General features: G+C 31.7%; 1 protein-coding gene across 1 annotated transcript in view; it reads right to left on the bottom strand.

Annotated features, from left to right (window-relative positions):
- The window catches only part of LOC143056124 (uncharacterized), a 98,822-nt gene that overhangs the window by 51,845 nt on the left and 27,492 nt on the right, over window positions 1-19,485 (bottom strand). Inside the window, exons 15-22 of the mRNA XM_076229210.1 lie at window positions 18,759-19,017; window positions 16,213-16,382; window positions 14,732-14,905; window positions 11,918-12,127; window positions 11,003-11,045; window positions 10,009-10,172; window positions 7,686-7,847; window positions 6,914-7,126 (exon numbers count right to left, since the gene is read on the bottom strand). Coding sequence (XP_076085325.1) covers window positions 6,914-7,126; window positions 7,686-7,847; window positions 10,009-10,172; window positions 11,003-11,045; window positions 11,918-12,127; window positions 14,732-14,905; window positions 16,213-16,382; window positions 18,759-19,017 — 1,395 coding nt within the window. The remainder of the gene's footprint in view (window positions 1-6,913; window positions 7,127-7,685; window positions 7,848-10,008; window positions 10,173-11,002; window positions 11,046-11,917; window positions 12,128-14,731; window positions 14,906-16,212; window positions 16,383-18,758; window positions 19,018-19,485) is intronic.

Here is a 19,485-nt window from a genome sequence, read left to right as displayed (position 1 = left end):
AACATAAAGTGTGAGGCCAAATGAAGGAGAGCACAAAGCTTTTACATTTTCTGCATATGTTATATAAGTAATGTTTATACATAGTTTGATTTTCTTTACACTCAGTAGTCGTTATTTTAGGATTTTCCCAGGATGTGTGTTTTCTTTACTGTTGAAATGAAACAGATTTATTATCATATCTCAATCAGTTAGATGTGAAGTTTATCACATGTTCTTACAGTGACTTGACTGTTAGTGTTGCTCTCCACCAATTGCAACTCATTCAAAATTTTGACCAAATTGCAATTTGTTTTATAAAATCAAATTGTTCAACTGGTCAGAAATTTGAACCAACTGCTGTAGAAAACCACAGCCAAGTCATGAAAGTGCAAGGTGATAAAATAAAACATACTTACAATCCTATAAGACTTTATCTCCACTTTAATGATGTTGAGACAAAACTAGTTTATCAGTTTGTATTGGTATATTATAATCATTTCCATGCTGAAGGGGAAATGTTTATTTTGAATTGCTATAAAATTGTCCAAACTAAGCTTTCATATAGTTTTTCTTTCTAAAAGTAGTCTATATTTATAAGAATCAGACATTATGTGAATTAAAACATTTCATATTCAGTAAAATATGTGTAAAATTGCAATATATGTTTGTAGGAAGTTTCCATGGGGGAGATAATCATTTTTTTTGCAAAAAGTCTTTATTCAAAAGAATATTTTTTTAGGTTATCTCCCCATGGAAACTTATCAATAGCATATTGTTATTTCACACATATTTTAATGAATATATGATGTTTTATTTAAAATGATATCTGATTCTTATAAATATACAATACTTTTAGAAAGAAAAACTATATGAAAGCTTAGTTTGGACAATTTTATAGCAATTCAAAATAAACAGTTCCCCTTCAGCATGGAAATGACTATAATATAGCTATACAAACTGATAAACTAATTTTGTCACAACATCATAAAAGTGGAGATAAAGTCTTATAGGATTGTAAGTATATTTTATTTTATCACCTTGCACTTTCACATTTTGACTGAACAGTTTGTTCAATATTCTGACCAGTTGAACAATTTGGTTTAATAAAACAAATTGCAATTTGGTCAAAATTTTGAATGAGTTGCAATTGGTGGATAGCAACACTAACAGTCAAGTCACTGTAACAGGAGGTTTAATTACATCAGTTCCAATACATATATACATGTTTTGTTAATTAGTAACCACTTGTGACAATTGACTTCCTTTGTCCTTAAATGTTTCTTGATACATTAACCTGGGTGCAGTTTTAACTCCTCCCACTTAGGAGTATCCAGTATTAAGAAGTTGTGTATTAAAACCTGTGTATGCTGCGTTGAATATCAATTTATTTAAATACAGATTAAGCAGTTATAAGACTAATCTTGGCTCTAATAGCGTTTTAGCTAAAAACTTGAACTTTCAGTGTTTGGATTATTTTACTAAAGCTATATTACAGTTTAAACAACTAAATATAATTCAGACTAATTTAACTGGAGAAATAAACATTATTTTGGAATAACTGACAACAAAATGTCTGGTAGAGGAAAAGGTGTGCGAAGGAAGACTAGGAGTTCTCTGTATGAGACCCAATAGGATTCTAATAACCCATCTAACTTGACTATAAACAAACTGAAAGAAGAACTTAACATAAAGGGAATAAAAACACCTACTGGAATGTCAAAACAAGTGTTAAAACAACTTTACATTGAGAATAGTATTGAAGGAGTAACACCTATAGAGACACAGCAGACAGAGAACGTTAGTGATGAGATTAACACAGATTCCTCACCAGAAAGCACTGTTCCGATTACCTTGGCAGAATCAGTGCATCAACACAGAAGCAGTGTATCAAATGGCCAAAATGAGAATGGTGGAACAGACAGGAACAAGACTGCAGAATCACAAAACATAGCTCAGTGTTTTGCAGGACCTCAGGAGACCTTCAAACAGTTAATTAACAGAGACAATACTCATCACACGAGTAGAAATCGTGAATTCAACCTTCAACAGTGGTATAACCATTCAGGGATTGGAAATAGGAGTGAAACTTCTAACAAGGGAAATAACAAAATTTTACAAGGAAATACAGAGAATGCATCTTTCATCTCAGGAACACAAATTAGAAATTTTTCATGTGGAGTGCATTCTGATGAATACTCTTATGTGGACATAATATCTGAATTAATGAGGAAACTTACATGGTTTGCTTGTAAATACAACTTTCATTTTAGTGCGAAACATGTTCTCATACATGTGACAGAGTTGTCAAGCCACAACTGGAGATTTGGAAATTTTCAGCTGGAGTTTTGGTCTCATAACTGGAGATTTTTTATCGACGTACGCAATGTTTTTTTTTGTGTGTTATACTGCATATCTTCCTTTTTTTTGGTTAAAAGAACAATAGTTATATACCTTTAAACTCCTGCATATCCATTTTTACTTGATAAAAGAAAAGATTAAAAGGTTTTCAAATATTTATTCATTATGTATAATTCAAGATAAAGTGATCAGCCATCATACATAGTTGGCAAAAAGAATCTCTACCACTTCTGAACATGCTTGTAACAGAAGGTGTTAAATTGATAGAGTTGTAGGCTTGCTGTTGGTAGCTGTCTCCATAAGTTTGGTCCAGTCATTAGGGCAACCATAGTCAGCTTTGCATGAAGTGTAGTAAGCATGGTCTTGACCCTTGGTACTGGATCTGCACCAATTAAAATCAGATCTCCAGACAGACTTGAATTTGGCTAGATACTTGGTCTTCTTTTTTTTTGCTGGGGTGTATTTGGTGATAAAATACGGTTTGCATTTTGTCAAATTCTAAAATTTTAGAATAGTCCAAGACAACTATACTTATATGGGTATTCCATTGGCTTAGATAGAAAACAAGCCATCAATATCATATTTGAGTTGATTTCATTTGTCTTTGAGGTTCAGTAAATGTTCCATGTTTTCAACAGCATCAAATAAATCGTTGTTTATTTATACATTGTTATACAACTTGTACAATTAGTCAATTTAATCCTTTGTCAGTATTTCACTTTTAATCAACCAGGCTTGTTTCTTAAAATAGCTAGTTGATCACAGGTAATTGCCTATTATCTTTGATTTATAGTTGTATATACAGTTTAATCCTAAACACCTCAGGCTAGTTTTAACCTTTTTTACGACATTATTTTACAATAGGAAACTTCTGTTTTTCTTGGATTTTTCCCATATCAATTTCGAGTTTCTCTGACTTTTTCTCTGTCCCTATCGATTTTGTAAAAATTTTTAGGAGGTTGACATTTCCAAAAAGCGGAAGAGTTCAAATTTTAACGGGAGGGACGGAAGAGGGTCTGAAAATCGGGATGTATGTGTTCCAGGATATCAGAATGACATAAGTGATGCTCTACCTCCTTTTCAGATAGACAGATTCCCCAAACTAGATCCCAGTGCAGCACAACATCCAATGAAGTGCCCAAGCAGCTCGGATGTAATGTGGTCTTAAATCAAGCAGTGAATGAACTTAGGAACAGTCATATTGCTAATACTACTAGAACTGTTTATGATACTGGTTTCAGAAAATTTGAGACTTTTATGCTATTGAATGGTTTTCAATTTTCTAGTTTACCTCCTATTTCTAAGGATATTTGAATTTATTTCAAAGCCCACTGCTTTAAAATTCTGAGTTTACAATACTATACCATTAAACTATATTTATGTGGAATTAGGTATAAGTATGTACAGGGTATTCAAAATGATCCCTTGCAATCTGCTCATAATACACCTTTAATTAGGCTTCACTATTTTTTAAATTCTGTAAAAAGACTGAAAAAAAACAAAAATCACATAAGATTACCAATAACTTTTGGAATTTTGGAAAAAATTGTAAATTGTTTGAGAAAAGGTTTTTGTTCCAAGTTTACTGATTTAATGTTAAGAACTGCATGCATTGTCGCATTTTATGGATTTTTGAGATGTGGCAAGTTTACAGTGTCAAAGGCCTCACAATTTGATCCAGATATAAATTTATGTATTGAAGATGTTGTATTTCACACAGACTTAGTAGTTTTGAAATTAAAACAATCAAAAACTGATCCTTTTAGAAAAGGCATAAATATACAGCTACATAAATTAGGTCAGCTTATCTGCCCTTACACAACTTTGTTAGAATATATACAAATAAGGAAGGATTTTTCTCCTACTAATCAAACCGATCCACTTTTTATAACCATTGATAAGAAACCTCTGGAGAGACAATATTTCCTCACCTGTATTAAAAAAGTACTGGATATATGTGGCTTCAACTCAAGTCATTATAATGGTCATAGTTTTAGAATTGGGGCAGCTTCTAGTGCTGGTAAGGCAAAAACAGAAGATCACTTGATAAAAACATTAGGGCGCTGGTCTTCAGATAGTTACATCAGATACATTAGGGTAATGCCAGCATCTATTAAAACAGCTCAAAGTAGGTTAGGTAGAATTTAAGGGAATGCTCATTTTCAAATGTGCCATATGCATGTTTTCACAAAGTTTCTCTATGATATTGTTTTTGTTTGACAATTGATTTTGATAATGTGTTATTTTTATGTGATTACTTTTAGTTTTTTTTTCTCATGGTTTTATTGAAGGTACCCCTCCCTTACCACACAAATCCTTGGGGACACTCACCTGTTACCATCTGTGTTATGGACATTTATGAAATTTTATCACTGGTTGTTTAAAAAAATTAACTCATCCCCAAAGAATTTCTAGGGATAAACTGTCAAATTTCATACAAACTCATTCAAACACCAATTCAACATCAACACTACTAGGCTTCCTCATAGCCTCTTTATAGGCTTCCTCATTGTCTAATTATAGGCTTCCTCATAGCCTCACACATTTATTTTGAACCATCGTTCCAATTGGATTGGTGTGATGTCAAGCCAAAGGTCTATACTTTGCTACTTTTCAGTATGCACATATATGGCTAGGCTCTTGGTTTACGCATGGAGCAAAACATTAAAATTTATAGCTGAGTAGATTCCCCAAGGGCCAAATTATAAGTGATGTATATATAGAAAATAAAAGTTTAATTCTATTATGATTTATGTTTAATTCAAACATGGATACCAATGGCATTGCTACACAATATTTCCCAGGAGTTTATTTACAAGATAGGTTATAACAGGAAAAATTAGGTTGATAATAATGTTGATGTGAGCTCAAAATCCTTAATTTTACATATCACGAGTTCAAATGGTGAGTTCTGAAAGAAATCAGGGGTAATTAAATTATTTAAATTACTATGAACTCATTATTTGTGACTTTGAGGATTTTGTTCACTGACACATTTATTAGGCATAGATTACCTTAGCCGTATTTGGCACAACTTTTTGGAATTTTGGATCCTTAATGCTTTTCAACTTTGTACTTGTTTGGCTTTATAAATATTTTGATATGAGCGTCACTGATGAGTCTTATGTAGACGAAACGCGCGTCTGGCGTACTAAATTATAATCCTGGTACTGTTGATAACTATTATTAGCAAAAGTTGAAATATAGGGCAGAAGTTTACATCAGGATGGTTTTAATTGTCATGTCAAAGAAATTTGCAAGAACAGTATCAGGTTGGATATTTACTCAGGTGTTAACACACATTTTCCTATTACATAACAGATTACCAAAGAAAAGATACAGTATAAACAACAGACAATGAAATTAAGATTAGTACAAGTACAACCTCACATCAAACATAAACATTTACCCTAAAAATATTTAAAAAGAATCAGAACACAATGCATATTTGGGACCACTTCTTAGAAATTTGTATAAACTATAACTTTAAACATTTTAAAGATGGTCAATCAACAATAAATGGCTAATTTTTTTTTATTATAATATATATCTCATATTCAAGCTAAAGGTCCTTTATTCAACCGGGACACATTTGAAATAAAAAAGAATTAAAACGTCCTCAAACAACCCTCAACACATTTAGAATTTGAACTAAGACTACAAGCAAAGAAGTCTTCTATCCTGAACAAAATGGGTGCAGATGAAATAATTCCAAAAAGTTTTATATTTCAGCATTAGATTAATAGTGCAGATATATTCTTCTGGTGACATGACTGTTTGATTTGTAAGGTGCATATAACAATAAGAGTAAAGAAATGACTCATAGAATGTTTACCTAAAATTTACTGTGATCACCATAATAGTTAGAAATACATGGTTATAAATAACGATTTTTTTTTAAATAATATGTATGCTTTTAATAACTATAATATATAAATCATTATTCTTTAAAAAAAAATCAAGCAAACAAATACCATGGTCATATTCCTTACTTGGTACAGGTATTTCCTTTTGTAATTTCCTTATTCTGAATTGACTCAGTATTCTAAATTGATGTTTCATAATCATTAAATGACTGTACCAAGTCAGGAATATGACAGTTGTTATCCATTTGTTTCATGTGTTTGAGCTTTTGATTTTGCCATTTGATTAGGGACTTCATGTTTTGAATTTTCCCCCGGAGTTCAATATTTTTGTAAAATTTCCTTTTTTTTTTTAACATTATTTACCTTCCATTGCACTTTTGTTTTACCTTTTTTTATAATCACTGTTTTTCCCACGCACTTGAACTGTGCAGTTGTATAAAATCTAATGAGAGGTCTTGTGGTTAAAGTCACTGCATATGGAAAAGGTGTTGGCAAATTACAGTAAGGAATGAAAAGAATTCAATAGCTTAGATTTTGATAAGATAACAGATTTTTACTTACAAAAATGTGCATGTACACTTGTTTTTAGTTAAACTTAGCATTTCAAGTACACAAAACATATTCAACAGTTTGTTTTTTATAATAATACCAGTTATAATACCAATTTTGGCTCTATTCTGGGAACTAGTAATTTACACTACATTTCATACCATATTGTTTTTCCAGTAGTCGGACATTGAAGTTCATTTTTTCTATCTGTACCATCATATGAGCATAACAGGGGTCAATATCTACTGAGGCATGAAAACTCCTGCCAAGTCTCGGTGAGAACATACTACAGTCTACTGCAGTACAATGTGGCTGAAGAGTACAATTTGCTGCAGGAGAAATGTCTGGTAACTCTATCATACCCAATTCACATTCTGAAATTGTGAAAAACATTTCAACATATTTGTATTCCACTATTTAAATATAAGTAAGAAGACTTTTTAGGTTCAAATGTAAAGAGAAAGCATTTTGATTTACTAGCAAATATGTGCAACAACCCAAGAAGAGTAGATTAGTTTCAGTATTATTCTTTATAACCATGATTGGATAATTTTTTATAGAAAAGAATTTTTGTTTTTCTATGAAAAAGAAATTTCAACCTAATTTCAATTCTCTTATGATTGTGGCCTGTTATCTAATTCTTACATAAATAGATAATTCTCGTATCACACTGCACAGAGTGTGATACGAAAAAGTGATACAAAAATCTGCTTTAATTACATTCTGAAGCGTACAAAAAGTCTTTAAATGTCTGATATTAAAGTTTGACACAGGAAAAGGACATATACATGTTACCTCATACAGGAATGTGCAATAGCCTAGATCAACATTTTTTAGAATTTTTAATTTACACATTTAAAGGGTTGACCATAAGAGAAATAGGTTAAACAACTTGTGAAAATTGGAGATTGCTTGATATGTGAATGCACTAACCATTATTCCAACCATTACTACTGACATTAACTACAGCATAACCAGTTGGTTCATAAAACTTGACAATTCCAAGGACTTCTTCAAGGTCATCTAGGGCATAACCTATCAGGGGTGTGGCATCTGTATATCCAGTTGTATTGAGCCAGTTGATATAACTAAATCCTATATAATACAGATAAAACTAATGAGTGTCTTGTTCATATCTGCAGAAAACAAATCACTGTATGCTATTCAATGAACATATATGTCAATTTTAAACTGATAAATAGTTTCAAAAAGGCTCCCTATTTTCTTTTTGTTAACTTCATAATTAGATTATTTAGTTTTAAAAATAAGTTATTACACAGTTGGTTTTAACATGAAACACTAAGATTCTTTAAATTAAACAAAAATGCATGTGTTGTTCTTAGTGGTGTTCCTATTATTGGAAGTATAAAATCAGTTGGTTCATCTCAATGATGTTGATAATCATTTGGGATTTTGTTAAATCAATTGTTGTAATCATTTCCGTTTTTATTAACATATCTACTTCTAGTCAATTTATAATTTTCATTTAACATGCACAGTCAGACAAATAGTAACAAAAATATCAGCTGATGACAATTAAACAATGTCCAACATTCAAAAATATTGGTGAAGATGAATAAAGGCAACAGTAGTATACCGCTGTTCAAAACTCATAAATCTATGGACAAAAAACAAAATTGGGGTAACAAACTAAAACTGAGGGAAACGCATTAAATATTAGAGGGGAACAACGACACAACATTAAAATGTAAACTTTCTATGAACTTTCTATGAACTTTCTATGAAGTTTTTTCTTTCACTTCCGGTACTTCTAACTCAACTTTCTATGAACTTTTATGAAGTTTTTTCTTTCACTTCCGGTACTTCTAACTCAAGAGCATACATTAAAGCATTCTGATTTTTGACAAAAATAAATTTGAAACTTACATTTAATAAGTACGTTCTAGAAATTTCTTTTAGTTAATTTTTCTAGGTACTGACATTTTTTATCTTCTTAATATTGTGTTATATAATTCTTTAATTTGTCTTTGTTTATTAATACTTTTACTGTTTAGGCTATTGTTGGTAAGATTCATTTGACACGGCTCAGTACTTATAAAACCCGTCATTGTATTATTGTGCTATGGTAAATTTTTGTATTCTTGTCTTTTGTTTTTGCTAATGTGTTAGTCTATATGCCTTTTTGTTTTTCTTTGCTGACATATTTGTTTGTTTTTTATGGTAATTAAGATTATAACAGAATATTTAACCTATTATGTCTGTTTGATTGTTCTCACATCGTCATCAATATAATGGAAATTCATTTTACTGTCATACAAGTGAGAGGTTTAGCTAGCTATAAAACCAGGTTTAATCAACCATTTTCTACACAAGAACATGCCTGTACCAAGTCAGGAATATGACAATTGTTATCCATTCATATGATGTGTATGAGCTTTTGATTTTGCCATTTAATAAGGGACTTTCTGTTTTGAATTTTCCTTCCAGTTCTGTATTTTTGTTTTGTTTTTATTTTTGAATAGATCCCCTTAGTTATATGTATATATTTCTATAAACATATTTTCTATAACAGAATAGTTTACCTCATATAAAATTAATTGATAAATGATATTTTCTTTTCTTTTTTTTTTCATTTAAAGAGAAATCTTTCATAAGCGCTAAATACAATTATTTAGTTGGTAAGTATCTAACAAGGAAATATATACAATTGTGTAATTATAAATGACATTTGAAGACATAAAACAAGACAAATTAACTTTAATTGTGTTCTGAGGTAAAGATTGATATTAAAAAAATCAGTCAGACACAAGATACTGGCAGATAACACTTTTTTATTCATATTTTGATACAGCTATATGTTTAGAAATTATTACTTTCATTGTCTTGAATAAATTTTGTTATATGTTTAATTTTAATCTGGTTTCCAATTGATTTACTCTTTTAATTATCTATTAAACTATGAAAACTACACAAAAGATCAAACATTAACAAATAAAGCTGCAATGATTTGGAATATATGCATAAGACATATTCAATATGGCTGATTGCTTGAGATTTTATAATTTTAAAAAAGGGGCAAATTAAAACAATGCCATTATAACAGATAGTCTGTTGGTTGATGTCAACCGATAGTAATTGATAATCAGTTGGTTATTTCAACTGATTATCCAACACTAGTTGTTATGTCTTTCACATGACAGTTAAATTTGATCATAAGTTGTGCTGAACGTTCATGACTTATTAGTATTTTTTTTAAAGTATTTTATGTGAGAATAGTAGCTGTCCTTTTAATTACCTGACTGAGCAAAGTTCGTCTGTGTATCACACGTATGTTTAGGTAACAATGTATTCTGGAAAACTTGTGACACAAACTGACAATCTTTTCCACTACTCCAACAGATGCTGACCGTCATGTTGACCACATACATTCCACTGTACATCAGATCATTCACAGAGAAACTATAAATACAAATCAATAAAATAAGTTATAGTTCATCAAAGTTTCATGAAAACAGATTAGGGCATTTTTGAGTTATTGTCTGAAAAATGGAAAAATCCCCCCTTTTTTAATGAATTAAACCACATAACTTGGAAAAGTAAAATCTAAAATTTAAAAAATATAAAGGCATCTCACTTCAACAGATATAAACAATTGACCAAAGTTTCATGAAAACTGATTAAAGGATTTTTGAGTTCTTGTCCAAAAACTGGAAAGTCACCCTTTATTAATAAATAACACCCAATAACTCAGAAACGTAAAATCAAAATTTATAAAAAAAACAAAAGGGAGCTCCTTCATACATTAATTTAATGAATATTGTTTTTCTCGCTTGAGCTGGTACTGCGAAAGTGAGAAAAGCAATTGAATCGAGATGACCAATGATAATCTATTTATCTCTGTTTTACCTATTAAGAGGTTGTTAACTTCCTTGACAACGGCATGTGTTTCCTTAGTTTCTAGCAATAATTTTCATATCACTCGACTCCGCTGAGAAGGGAAATTATCAGTCAGCAAGATCAAAGGAAAAATTCGTAAAATAGCGATAATATTGGATATTTTCCATATATATGTCTGTTTTTCCAGAAATCATTGAATAGTCCATGTGTAAGCCCTTTTGTAATAAATAAGAAGAATTCCAAGAAATATGTAACAGATTCATCGGAAAATGTAGTGTTATTTTATTCATAGATATATGAAAATATGGCAAGGCATTAGAGGTTCTATCCTGACATGCTTTCAACTATATCATACAAAAGGTTTCCTAATTTGTAAAATTTTAATGTATTACCTCACTTTGTATATACCACCAAGGTCCAATTCATAACTCTTCTCTGAAATTATCAAAAACACAAATATTATAATCTCAATAAATAATGGTCATAAAAAGACATCTTTTCTTTTATTTATTGCTTTTGATTTAGAAGTCTTACACAAGAATATCACTTTACCATATGACTTCTCATTTTTAAGAGTTCTCTGTTACGGAAATAAAAAATTAAATTTACCCAATTCAAGTCTTTCAAAATGTTGAACTGCAATATACAATAAATGTACATTGTCGGAAAATATAAAATTTATTTGTACTTAAGCTTTGGAAATAGGATTAAAAGCATGACTTGATGAGCTTTTCTGCTGTTTTGTGGCGAGAAAAATACATTTTATATTTCTGACAATGTAAATATATAGTGTTTATCCTGCATTTGAAACTTTAGTTGTTCTAAAAAATACAAATCATTGTCACTATTTTTTTCCAAGAAGTCGACATAGTTTAAACAGGGACCATAAAGAGGTCCCAGAATGTACTATTTTGCAATAAAATATCAGTACATTACCACTTGCTCATCATGGAAGCAGGGTATAATTTATTTGTATACCTGTCAGAAGTTGTATAGTCAAACTTTTTTGGTAAACTTTCGAATTTCCTTGTCCTGATTTGGACAACAGTTGGTATATTTTACAATTAATTTTGTGGATAAAAGCCATCCATAAAAGTTGAAAATTGGAACACTACTGATAAAAGTACTTTCACAGTAAATTAATGGAAGGGTGAATATCAGACAAGAAGGAGTAAGTTTATATTTATTATCTACTTTGAATGATAAGGCTGTAGAAATTCTTCAATTGCAAACCCAACAGATTTTAATGCATTATTCATGAGGAAATATAATGATTAATCAAATATAGAACGTTCACTCATACTCACCAAAGTCAAAATCAATTAGAGATACTTCAAAACTATATTTCTCTACTCCAACCAGTAAGATGAACTCACAGGGGTCCAGATTAAGGTAGGCATTAAAGTCACTCATGGTCTCAGGGTCATTGACACAACAAGACACCTCAGAACATTTACTACCAATTAAACAAACAATATCGCCATCAAGGACACCAGGGGACACTCCTAGTGTACAGTCTGTAAATAGAGAATAATACATGACAAAATGTGTATCATATGTCGTATCATCCCGAGACACCAATATCAGCCCAAGGGCCTTTAGGCCTGAGGGATGATATTGGTCAAGGGTGATACAGATTTTGCCATGTTTTATACGCTTTATCATATATTTCAACAGGAGAGTATTATATTGTATGAACTGTTTTCTGATCCATAGCACTCGGTTACCTTCAGTTCTACTTTTTCTTCTTTCAAAGGCCTTAAAAGAACTGCTCAATTACTTATCAGAAGCATCCAGATTACCTTACAATTTGCGTGCTGTTGTTTTTTATTGATTATTGTATTTTTTTGTGTGTTTTGTATTTTTTATAGTTCCATTTAGTGTGCCAAAAATATATAAATTTGACGTTCGTGACGTCACATACCAAACAATGACGTCATTCAATAAATTGCGTCACGCCCGAATGACCGTTCTATTGGACCTACTTTCATGCTTTGAGGAAAATTTTTCTGAAGCAAAAAAAAACAAAACTGACTGTATAAAATAATAAAAAAAAAAAAAAATAGGGGTGTGATAAGGGATATGCGATAAAGGGTGCGCATCAAAGTTGCGCAATATGGATTAAACAGCAGGCTATTTATCAAATGTGCAAACCTACTGTATTTACTACTAAACATATGATAAAAACAATTATTATAATTATATCGACTTGCACAAAATAATTCAAAAATTCATTTAATATTGATTTTAAATTTCCAAATTAATTGGAATCAAACTGATTTTCTGATGAATAATGAATTAAACTTCAACCTTTTTTGTTGTTGTATATATATGGGTTTTGCTTTATTCTGCATCATTCTTCTAAAAATGAAGCAATACTAAAAAGGACAGAAATCTGTATTTCTTTTGTTTAAAAATTTTCTGGTTCTTAATATGGTTACTAAAGTGTTTAAAGCTTGTCATGATTTATTTTTGATGATTTGCCAAAAAAACAGATTATTTTCATCTAAAATTAGGTAAAATTTATTTTCATTAAAGGACTGATTTAAATGATTTTCTTATTCTTAAACTAGAGCCTGTGTCGCTCACCTTGGTATATGTGAATATTAAACAAAAGAAACAGATGGATTCATGACAAAATTGTGTTTTGGTGATGGTGAGATGTGTTTGTACATCTTACTTACTTTACTGAACATTCTTGCTGCTTACAATTATCTCTATCTATAATGAACTTGGCCCAATGGAAATTGTTAAAAATTGAATATAAAGGACATTAACTCCTTAGGGGGTCAATTGACCATTTCAGTCATGTTGACTTATTTGTAAATCTTACTTTGCTGAACATTATTGCTTTTTACAGGTTATCCCTATCTATAATAGTATTCAAGATAATAACCGAAAACAGCAAAATTTCCTTAAAATTACCAATTTAGGGGCAGCAACCGAACAACGGGCTGACCGATTCATCTGAAAATTTACAGCCAGATAGATTTTGACCTAATAAACAATTTTACCCTTCTTCAGATTTGTTCTAAATGCTTTGGTTTTTTAGTTATAAGCCAAAAACTGCATTTTACCCCTATGTTCTATTTTTAGCTGTGGCGGCCATCTTGGTTAAATGGCCGGGTCATTGGACACATTTTTCCAACAAGATACCCCAATGATGATTGTGGCCAAGTTTGGATTAATTTGGTCCAGTAGTTTTAGAGGAGAAGATTTTTGTAAAAGATTACTAAGATTTACTAAAAATGGTTAAAAATTGACTATAAAGGGCAATAACTCCTAAAGGGGTCAACTGACCATTTCGGTCATGTTGACCTTTTTGTAAATCTTACTTTGCTGAACATTTTTGTTGTTTACAGTTTATCTCTATCTATAATAATATTCAAGATAATAACCAAAAACAGTAAAATTTCCTTAAAATTACCAATTCAGGGGCAGCAACCCAACAACAGGTTGTCTGATTCATCTGAAAATTTCAGGGCAGATAGATCTTGACCTGATGAACGCTTTAACCCGCATGTCAGATTTGCTGTAAATGCTTTGGTTTTTGAGTTAAAAGCCAAAAACCGCATTTTACCCCTATGTTCTATTTTTAGCCCTGGTGGCCATCTTGGTTGGTTGACCGGGTCACAAGACACATTTTTTGAACTAAATACCCTAATGATGATTGTGGCCAAGTTTGGTTAAATTTGGCCCAGTAGTTTCAGAGGAGAAGATTTTTGTAAAAGCTAACGACGGACGACGACGATGACAACGGACGACAGAAGACGGACGCCAAGTGATGAGAAAAGCTCACTTGGCCCTATGGGCCAGGTGAGCTAAAAACCAATACCCAACACTTATTAGAACGAAAGCATATTTTTATAAGCTTTCATTCAGCATGCTGTCTGAATTAAGACAAGGTTTAAAGAAAATGATTTTATTCTCCACTATTTGAAAGAATTTTTTATTTACATGCTTTTAAAAAGTAAAATCACAAAAATACTGAACTCCGAGGAAAATTCAAAACGTAGAGTCCCTAATCAAATGGCAAAATCAAATGATAAAACACATCACACAAATGGACAACAAATGTCATTTGCATGTTTGATTTAATAAACAGAACATTTTAGACTTACTAATAACCCAGCCATCTACAGATCCTTGGTAGTCTCCCATGGTATGATTACAGCGAGGTTTATTTTGGTAGAAAGCTATTTCTGTGTCTTCCAATATTTTGGCAATCTGCCAGTAGTTCAGTATAGCATCATCTCCAAGGCCTCGTCTTGTCTTCCATTGTTCCTTTGTAAAACCTGAAAAATATTATAGTAAAAGAATTTTAAAAACTTTAAGGTTAGTTACATAAACAGAAGGGAAATAATTGCATCTATATTACCTTCCAGTTTCATCATAAAACAAAACTAGATGTGTCAAAGCGACACGAATGGCCCCGTCCCAAAAAGTTGAAAAATCTGCAATTTCAATATAAACACGTGGACACAAACATGATGGTAGTCTCACATATCAAACATCAGCTCAAAATCTGGAGGCGTATAGAAAAAAAATCTGTATAACTGTGATTTTCAATAATATATCAAAGTCCAAATCCTGTAATTTCAGCAAAAATAGCTTGACCTGTAACTCATCATGGTTAACTCACATACCAAAAATCAGCGCAATATCTGAAGGCGTTTAAAAAAAAAAGACCGTATAACTGTGATTTTCAACAAATTCTCACAGTCCAAAGCCAGTAATTTTGGCATAAATTAGTTGAGTGGAACTAAACTTAAACTTGATCTGTAACTCATCCTGTTTAACTCACATACCAAAAATCAGCCTAATATCTGAAGGCGTTTAGAAAAAAGTCTATAACTGTGATTTTCAAAAATTTCTCAAAGTCCAAAGACTGTAATTTCCGCAAAAATTAGTGGAGCAAAACAAAACTAAAACTTGATCTGTAACTTATCATGCTTAACTCACATGTCAAAAATCAGCCCAATGTCTGAAGGCGTTTAGAAAAAAAATCCGTATAACTGTGATTTTCAACGAATTTCAACGAATTCTCAAAGTCCAAAGCAAGTAATTTTTGCAAAAATGAGTGGAGCAAAACGAAACTTAAACTTGATCTGTAACTTATCATGGTTAACTCACATACCAAAAATTAGTCCAATATCTGAAGGCTTTTAGAAAAAAAACTCTGTATAATGGTTTGTTGCGGAATGACGGAATGACAGAATTATGGAATTTCGGAATTACAGATTTACAGAATTTCGGAATTACGGAATTTCAGAAATACGGAATTACAGGATTATAGGATATCGGAATATCGGAATTTCGGACAAGGGTAAACTATATGGCACCGACAACTTGGTTGGGGGGCCATAAAAAGTTCTTATATATCGTAATATTGAGGCCACAGGGTCTTTACTAAAATTAATTCTAAACACTAACCATAACATATCATAGAAATATTGTGAACCATCATTTTTTGGCATTATCATGCTCCAAAAACTGATGTCACTTAAATTACAAAAGCTGTGAAAAATCCATTGTCAATCACCCAAAAACTAAACATAGGCACGTACTGCATATCAAATGAAAATGATGTAAGTAAACCTACCAACTTCAGCATATCCATAACCCCACTCTGGTAGACATGATGATCTTGGTAGTTCAACACTGTCCATTACTGTAAGGCTGTACTCACATGGTGCACCATTTGTGGTACACACCTCAAACATAACAGATACTCTGTACAGATTCTGGTCTGGCAAATCATCTATTGTGTACCTGGATAGAAAAATATATGTAATTAAAACAGGTAAGGCTGTATTCACATGGTGAACCATTCGTGGTACACACCTCAAACATAACAGATACTCTGTACAGATTCTGGTCTGGCAAATCGTCTATTGTGTACCTGGATAGAAAAATATATGTAATTAAAACAGGTAAGGCTGTATTCACATGGTGAACCATTGGTAGTACACACCTCAAACATAACAGATACTCTGTACAGATTCTGGTCTGGCAAATCGTCTATTGTGTACCTGGATAGAAAAATATATGTAATTAAAACAGGTAAGGCTGTATTCACATGGCGAACCATTTGTGGTACACACCTCAAACATAACAGATACTCTGTAAAGATTCTGGTCTGGCAAATCGTCTATTGTGTACCTGGATAGAAAAATATATGTAATTAAAACAGGTAAGGCTGTATTCACATGGTGCACCATTTGTGGTACACACCTCAAACATAACAGATACTCTGTACAGAATCTGGTCTGGCAAATCGTCTATTGTGTACCTGAATACAAAAAAAAATTCATGTGTTAAAGTATCTTACATAATCCTGTTTAAATTTATCCTGTATATACTTTCTTCCTATCTTATTCTAATTTTTGAGTTAAAAAAGATAACAAAAAGTTGTCAAGTGAAAGCAAACTGGATTTTCCTGCAGATGTTGAACCTTGAACAGATGAGCAAGTATGGACACAACATTTAAGCTTAAAACAGCTCTGTATTTGGATTGTGATTGAATATCTAAAACAGATTATTATCTAATTAACGAACCTTAGTGAGTGTGCTCACATACCCCCGTCCCCACATTGTCACTGGACAAATAGAATAACTCTAAGAAAATAAAATAAAAATTATAATTTCCTGTCGATATGCACATCTACATAGTATGTCCTTATTATCTAAAAGGTTTCATGAAATTCTGTAGTGAGGTTTCAGAGGAATTGCGATGACAAACTGTTGCAGTAGAATATTGGTGCAAATAAGTTCTAGGGGCTTAACTCCTAGAAAAAACCTTGCAAGAAACCCATATACCAAATATGCAGTCACTGAACCATGAAAGTGAGGTCAAGGAAAATGGAGATATGACAGACAAAAATTTGGTAACATAAGGTATCTGCATAACAGATGTGAAGCACCAAGGTCTTTTACCTTTTGAAATATAAAGATTTATACAAATTGTTTACACTGCCCCCACTGGATAGTAATACTCAAGTCTCGCAGGTGAGACAAAAACTTACGGAGATTTATTATATCAGCACTTATCTTTTGGGAAATATTGGCTAAGATCACAGTGATCACATGCTCAGAGCTAATATCATAAAAAAATTCTAAATTTCATGACAACTTTCTTCATTATTTATTTTCTTTTCAGCAAAGACTATTGACAATCAACAATTCTATTTAAAAATTAAAATTAAAAAAATTCTATGCTAAATAAAACATGGGCGACTTTTAGGTGTCAGACCACCAATTAAAAATCCCTATCTGTTCAACCAAATTTTGCAATTTTCACAGCTTTCTAAATATTTTACCTTAAGTTTAACTTCATAGAAACCAGGTATATCCTTAATTGTACATGTATCAGCTTTCTACATGCCAATTTTCACCGTGCATATCTTTAAAGCCTTCTAACAAAATAACTGACCTTCAAACAGATGTACTCCAAAAAAACCTGGTTTTCTGGAAATCTAAAATTAGTATACTATGGAGCGCATTAATCCTCAATTTTTAATGCAAACTACTAGACAAGTAAATTTTGGCTCAAAATGATCTAGATATATTTCTCTTTCACCAAAAGTTTCATTTCGGCAAATTTGTTGGTGAGTTTAAGTAAACAAGGACATCAAAAGCACTATTTTGTGTCAGAGAAGGGTTACTTTTACATACGTTCTAAATTGGAGGGAGTAATTGGTGGTCTGACACCTAAAATCTGTTATATTCAAACACTTTTTAAAGATAATACAATTATCATTTCAGTGATTTCAGTGAAATATCCAGGAATCATTTGTACTTTAGTATGAGCATTAAAGTTTCATTTTTGATTTCATCTTCAAAATCAATGAAAATCGAAAGAAGCGTTGGCAATTTCTGAGGAATTTGCTGTTTACTGTTTAAAATTGATCCTATTTTAAACTGTAGCATTCCAAAAATTGTTCTTGAACTTTTAAGATAAACAGTAAGCAAAGTTCATGAACTAAATGCGCTGAAAAGATCAACTCAAGCTTGTTTATGCCATGAATCCAGTGTGAAAAATTTCGTCAGTTTAAAAAAAAAAAGCCCCAACTTTTAAATCATCTCAAAATGACCAAAATTGTGTGAAAAATTTCACAATCCTTGCACGACATAAAATAAACCACATACTTTAGTCTGAATACTCCTTTAATCCACAAATAATCCTCCTGTCCGAAGTTGAAGTCACTTAACATGAATTGTTCCTTGTAATTCTCCAAACTCATCACCATGTACTGTGTACATCCATCCAAATTAAGTGAAAAATCAAATGTATGGTTTCCGAAAAATGGTACAGACACACAGCATCTTACATCTGTACATACATCCGATATATAACAGGAAGTACCACTGGATAACATGGGCAAGTTGTTAATGGTTGAACCACAAGCTGTAAGAAAAATAGCCATTAGTTATGATTTATTCATATACAAAAGGCCCACCAAAATAGAATCAAAGAGCAAAATGCTCTGAGGGATACGACTGCCATAGTTTTCATTGACACATGTATAGCAGTTCTGCCAACTTTTCATTAAGCAAATGCGTGAGATTTGGCCGAAATTGAAAAGATCAAAGAGGGAAAAAAATAGATCCAAGGATACTGCCGCAAAAAAGCATGAACATGCGTAAGTCTCACGCATTTTTGGCAGCCCTGGTACAGCTGGATAGTATTATTTTCAAAACTAATTCAACTGCACATGCAAAATGTAATAATCTGAATAGTCACTCAACTTTAAAAACAGCCAATCCCAGATACAAGTGTATGAGCAATGTACTTATTGTGTTTATTTTTGTACTATCAATTCCAAGTTTACTTTCCACAGCAGTCACTGAGAGTGAGAGAAGGTATTTCACTTCA

The sequence above is a fragment of the Mytilus galloprovincialis genome, chromosome 13 (assembly GCF_965363235.1).
Source record: "Mytilus galloprovincialis chromosome 13, xbMytGall1.hap1.1, whole genome shotgun sequence".
Classification (NCBI taxonomy): domain Eukaryota; kingdom Metazoa; phylum Mollusca; class Bivalvia; order Mytilida; family Mytilidae; genus Mytilus; species Mytilus galloprovincialis.
The sequence above is the reverse complement of the archived record's forward strand: the minus strand, read 5'-3'. Positions and strand labels throughout refer to the sequence as shown.